Below are 6,432 nucleotides of genomic sequence, written 5' to 3' on the forward strand. Positions count from 1 at the left end.
ATATTAACAAATTTAATCACGCATACTTAAATCTTTCAATTTTTCTTTCAGAGTTTATCTTGTGCAGACTAAGTTTTGCTCTACTTTGCTACACTTGGATCAATTTGGAATGGCTGTTTCATCATTTTGTTTTTTAAACAACTATTGTAATTTTTTGTTAATTTTTAGAAATTTCATTGATAACGGCAATGTTTCATTCAAATATGTTAGAATGGTAGTTGTATAATCTAAATAAAAAAATTATAATATCTCATATGTTTTCAAAACTTTACTTTTAAATGTTCAAAATTTCTTATAAAATAGTGGTGCAGTCTTTGTATAATACCATTTAACTTAGTATTATAATTTCAAATTCTAATAAAATTGAAAATAACTTAGTAATCAATTTGACGCTACAAATAGACGAAATCCGCAGGCAGGTAAAAAAAAAAATGGTTGTTTGAATTTCCAATGAATTGCATCTATTGGTAAAAGCCCCGTCGAAAATGCTTATTTACCGGTTGAAAAACGCCTGAAATTTTTTGCATTGATTATTTTCAATTCTCTATCTTTTTCTTTCTACATTTAAATTAGGTTTCGTTTGCTCGCCAACTTCAGATAACTTGGTTTCATCATCTCCCTTATGACATTTATGTTGCTGTTAGGGTTTGACAGGAGTTTCTTGTTGCTATAGTTTTAATTGGCTTCTATGCATGTTTGCTCTTCGGGAGGTGTGTAAAAAACTGTTACCCCTTTTATTAACAACCCATCTTAACTTTCCCCACCCTCTTTCTCATTCTCTTTCTACCTCATTAATTGTTTGTAAATGAATGCAAGGTTAGGTGGAAGCTTTTATAAGAGGAAGAGTTGAGTGAGAACCTTTCTGTCTGTCTCCAACGCAGAAAAAGCTATCAGAAACTCCCTCTCCCCCCCTCTCTCTCTCTCATTCTAGATAGACAAGCAGTTATATTATAGAAAGAAAGTGAGAAAGAGAAAGAGAGAGAGAAAGAGAGAGATCTTTAGCTCTATAAGTTCCTTATACCTACAAAAGAAGGAAGAGAGGTCCCCCCAGAACAAACGGAAAGACTCAAATTACTCATCATCAGTATCATCATGGCTTCATCAAACAGGCACTGGCCGAGCTTGTTCAAGTCCAAACCTTCCTGCACTTCTTCCCACCTTCAATGGCAGCATGACATCAACCACTCCTCTCTCTTATCAGCTCACTGCCAGAAGCCTAACTCCTATGCCTCAGGTATATCTACATAGAAATATTTTATAACTGCATATCATCACCCTACTACTCTCTCTCTCTCTCTCTCTCTCTCTCTCTCTCTCTCTCTTCACATATGTATCTATATGTTCATTCATTAGTGTGCATGAATTCTATTAATTTTTATAAGAGTTAAAGCCTCAAATAGAGTGATCATAGAGCTTTGCTAAAACTCTTTTTTCTTCTTAATTATGTTTGATATGATAGGGTTATGTATTTTTTGTATTGAGCAAATAGTTATTCTGCTCGAACTCATACCTTGACAGCGGCTGATTATGAGGCCATAGAGTATTTTAAAACCGTGTTTTTCCTCTTCATCATGTATGATATTCTAAGTTAAAAAAAAATAAAAAATGTATGATATTCTAAGTTTTCATTTTTCGCACTGGTCTAATAATTAGTATGCAGAACTCTCATCTTCATAGTGAGAGTCCGATCCCTAAACACTAATATCTGTGACTCACAAAATCTACTTGTTTTCCTCTCTCATCATGATTTTATTATTATTTTTTCTTACAAACGACAAAAATATTTTTGATCTAAGCTACAAAGAAGGCAGAAAATTCAGGTTTTATACGGCTCAGTGTGATCCTTCTTCATTAGGTAGCATATTTTAGGGTTAGGATTAGGGTTTAAGCAAAATATTTTTAAGTTATGTGACATTAAACCTGATTTTCCATCTGCATCTTGTATAACACAACAGGATTAGGGTTAGGGTTTCAGCAAAGCTTATTTTGCGTAAATGGAATACATATATATGATGTATAATCTCTTTTCTTCCCTTCTTCATCATGCATACTATTATATTATTATGATTCGAGGTTAAGCAAAACGCATCATGCCTTCATATTATATCTACAATTAGAAAACCTGATCTTTCTTCTTCATCAATTTTTCTTCTTCATCATCATGCATCAAATTTTATTATTACAGTTATGGCTTAACCAAAGCTTATTTTGTGTTAATGGTATATATATAACAGGATCCGAAGAAAGAACACCAGAACCAAAACCTCGCTGGAATCCAAAACCCGAACAGATTAGGATTCTAGAATCCATTTTCAACTCTGGTATGGTAAATCCTCCACGTGACGAAATACGCCGCATCCGTTCTCAGCTCCAGATCTACGGTCAAGTCGGCGACGCAAACGTCTTCTATTGGTTTCAAAACCGCAAATCTCGTAGCAAGCACAAACAACGCCATCTAAAGTCAACTGCCGCCGCAGCTAAGTCAACGGCTCTGCCCCCGCCGCCGTTGACTTCCGTTACCTCATCATCGACTTCGTCTTCCTCCTCTTCCGGCTCTAACAATAAGCAGATTACTATTCCGACTCTAAGCTCCTTCTTCGATCAGAATCTCTTCCAAGCTCCAATCTTGATGCCTGAACTCAGCTTAGAATCTTCTGTTCTTCTTCCGACGAGTCAGCCAAGCTACCAACTTTCCTCCGGCGAACTCGCCGGAGGATCGCCGGCAGTTTGGGGAGATATTATATTGCAAGAAATTATGCCGGGCAAGAATATTGGCTCTGTTAGTACTGATTCGGCTTCAATTGCCTGTGTCGTTTCAGCGAATATGACAACTGCGATGGCTACAGCTACAGCGAGTACTGTGAATGAGATACAAGGTACTTTAGATATACTACTGTTAACTTATTTGGAATTTCTTCTTCTATCTTTCTTTGTTTCTGTTCTGTTTCTGTGTTTTTTTGGTGTTTTGTCTATCTCTTGCTTTATTTCTTGTCATTTTATTGCGATTTGGCGTTCATATCTGGCTTTTTCTATTCTGTTTTTTATTATTATTATTTTTGTAAGCGCTTGATTTGTAGGTTCGGATGTTAGAACTCTTAGAAGTGTTAATATTTGATTATTTTTTAGATGAACTTGAAAGCTTAAATATAAGTAAAGTTAGAATGAATATCATATGCTCAAATTTATAGCATTGAACTTCAAATATTAATAAAATTAAAATAAGTTATTATACTCAAATTTAAATTGAAAATTAAACAGAATATACTTCTATTCAATTAGTGCTAGAACTCTAACTTCCTCATAAACTTTTTCATGTAGTGAATAGAGAGAGATTTTATAAGGAAGACATGTAGGGATATAGAGAGAGAGATGGAGGGGGGACCGGAGTCATGTATAAACAAGATTGAGTGGATGGATCGAAGGAAACTGTGGCGTGTAGTCATGTCAGTAGAGATTCTCGAGAGGGTTTCATGTGTGACAGTGTTGTGCAGAGAGAGAGAAGGAGAGTTGAAAAGATGGAGAAGATGGAAGAGATGCATAGAAAGAGAAATTAAAAAGAAAATTGAGTAGAGACGGTGTGTAGTTCACTTGCTTGTCTTTCATTATTTTGTTGACATTAGATGGTTCTTTCACGCATCGCATTATGGCTCAGTTTCCTAGATTGGACGTGTGCATGGCATTAAAGGAAAGGAAAAAATCTCATCTCTCTCCCTCTCTCTCTCTTTCTCTTTGATCCATCCCTTCGAGCACGTAATCCCCCTCATTTTCTCTCTACGTAACTCCTTACTTGTGAAAGTAATCTTAACTGAGTTATTGTTATATCTTATATGTGTATATATATATTAATTTCTTTTCATGTCTATAAATTAAATCAAATGATATGCATAAAAGTATATTTTTACTTTAGATAAATATAGAGATTTAAGTATTAGATATATAAAAACCTAAAAATTTATATTATATATTTAAATTTTACTCATAAATTTAAATCACATACTTTATCATATAATTCATCATTTTACTTAAAAAAAAACTATAATTTTTATATTGAAAATTATGTTGTTAACTTTGATTTTCATATAATTATCACACTTACATTTGACGATTTTTTTTATTTTCTAGAAATTTTTATGATAAAGGTTAAAATTTTATTAGAATCAGATTTTCTAAAGTGTGATAAATAGAAAGAGATTAATTTTACAATACAAATTTATAATAATGACAATTGTTTTCAAAAAAATTTCTTATTTAATAATTTTGCAATTTATTTAATTCACAATTGTAGCCTTCATAAATCAATCTTTTATTGCATGTTGATTTCAATAGTAATAACTCCATTATGGTGTTAAAATATTTAAGACTTGTTTTATTAATAGTGTTTTTGGGAATTTCAGTATATTAAATTTTTCCTTAATTTAGATCTATGTAAATTAAGCATTTAAAAGCTACCCAATAAAATCACAATGAAATATACTATACATTTTTAAAATTCTTATGTGTGACACCGAATAGTCCACATAAAAATTATTCTGTGCGGATACCAGACGCCGTTTAGATGCCAACTAGAATGTGCCACATCATTTTTTTGCTAGGTACCGGTACTAAGATGTGTGTCGAGTGATGTTGCACATTTTAGTTGGCCTCGAAGCTGTAGAATAATTTCTTCATCAATTGAGTGGTCTTATATAAGCTTCTTTATATATATATATATATTCTCTGATTTTTAAGAGAAACTTGTAGAATAAGCAATTTTTCTTGGTCTAATTAAAGGCATTAGTATCAATAAATAAATAATTAATGATATAATAATGCTGCTTTGACTGCAGTTGCAAAGTCAACTGTTTTTATTAATGACGTGGCATACGAGGTGATCGCCGGACCTCTCAACATAAGGGAGGCTTTCGGCGATGAAGCTGTCCTCCTCCACTCCTCCGGCCATCCCGTTTTAACTGATGAGTGGGGCCTTACCCTCCAACCTCTTCAGCATGGAGCATCCTATTATTTGGTTAATTCTCTCTTTATATATTTCTCACATATATTTATTTATTTGTATTAGAAATCACGCACAGTTTATCTTATTAATTTTTATTTTATTTTTTCAGGTTCAGTAATTGCTTTATTTGGATTGATGCTTAGTGGTGGAGCAGTTTGCTTGATTTGTTGTCTTAGAAGTAGCGTGTACTCTTAACTATCCTCGCATATTATTAGCTTTGCTTTGGTTATGAAGGCATAAATATATGATTGTATGGACTTTATTTTTATGAATTCTATATATGATATCATTTCAGTTTTCCCTGAGCTAATGAAAATTGTTGTGCGTTCATGTTTGAAATGAAGAAAGTATATAAAATGCTTGAAAAATACATCTAAATTATATATATTGATGATCAATGTGAAACTAGAAAGATCTGATCAGGGTGGGACTGAAAATTTTTTTCTTAAAATAAGTATTTTAATTGTTTTGCTTATTAAAGTTAAAAATAGAATTTATCATGCAATTTTTAAAAGAAATAGTAAAAATTTTATTTATAATTTACAAGGAAAAGTATCTTTCAGTATTGATTGAAATAACTGTGGATCATATCACTGAAATTAATGTTTTAGGCAGCAAAAATCAGGTTGACTTCGGCCTTCATTGATATTTCTTTGATTTTACATTGAAAGAAAAGCAAACTAAAAAATTAAAGCAAGCGGAGGAAAACCAAATAATGGAAACTAGTTGTTTAAAGGCTGCTATGCTTTTCATATAAAAAACAGCGCATACCTCGTGGTGTCAATTATTGACTCGACCCGGCCGACAACCCGATCCGAACAGTTCGGGTTAGGATTAATCCGTTTAACAAATGGGTCAGGTTCGAGTTTCAATTTTTGACACATTTAAAAAATGGGTCGGGCCCAGATCAACCCATTAATCCAAAATTGACCCATGATTGACCCAGCTACCAAGTGTCAATTGGTATTACCAGGTGCACCTTGTCGCATCCGTCGAGGCACTTCTCGCATTGGCCGTCAAAGCATGGAGCAGCAGAGCCGCGCTGGTCACCCCGCCTCGCGTAATAGCAAACTAGCAGCCGCAGTCTCGTCCAGTCGCCCTCCTTGAGTAGTCGTAGGCTTGTGGCCGCAGTCTCGCGTTGAACCACGGAGTCGCACTGCGCTGAGCATGCTCGAAGCCTTGCAGGCATGCTCCAACGCTCAGATCTCACATTAGGCCATAGCTCCCGCGGGTTGGGTCGTGTCAACCCGGTAATACGCACAGGACGAGTCTGAGTTTACAAACCTGACCTGTTTGCAAATCGAGTCGTGTTAGCGTCAACTCGATTATAATCAGGTCAAATTGAGTTCAATCAAAACCTGACCCGTTGACCCAAATTGACACGCCTACATATACCCAAAAAAAAAAGTTGTTAAGCAGACTACAATGCTAATTATTGG

The 6,432-nt window shown here is 34.3% G+C and overlaps 1 protein-coding gene across 1 annotated transcript; it reads left to right on the forward strand.

Annotated features, from left to right (window-relative positions):
• Positions 1-1,092: 1,092 nt before the first annotated feature.
• LOC110093317 (WUSCHEL-related homeobox 9) lies at positions 1,093-5,056 on the forward strand. Its single transcript, XM_028697410.1, has 3 exons — positions 1,093-1,234; positions 2,235-2,876; positions 4,827-5,056. Exons 1-3 carry the CDS (start codon positions 1,093-1,095, stop codon positions 5,054-5,056), a joined length of 1,014 nt encoding a protein of 337 aa, XP_028553243.1.
• Positions 5,057-6,432: the final 1,376 nt, after the last annotated feature.

Source organism: Dendrobium catenatum, unplaced genomic scaffold (assembly GCF_001605985.2).
Source record: "Dendrobium catenatum unplaced genomic scaffold, ASM160598v2 fragScaff_scaffold_923, whole genome shotgun sequence".
In the NCBI taxonomy this organism is placed as follows: domain Eukaryota; kingdom Viridiplantae; phylum Streptophyta; class Magnoliopsida; order Asparagales; family Orchidaceae; genus Dendrobium; species Dendrobium catenatum.

Coding starts and splice junctions, on each gene's coding strand:
- LOC110093317 (XM_028697410.1), top strand. CDS start 1,093: ATGGCTTCATCAAACAGGCACTGGCCGAGCTTGTTCAAGTCCAAACCT. Junction 1,235..2,234: donor GCCTAACTCCTATGCCTCAG/GTATATCTACAT, acceptor TATATATAACAG/GATCCGAAGAAAGAACACCA. Junction 2,877..4,826: donor TACTGTGAATGAGATACAAG/GTACTTTAGATA, acceptor CTTTGACTGCAG/TTGCAAAGTCAACTGTTTTT.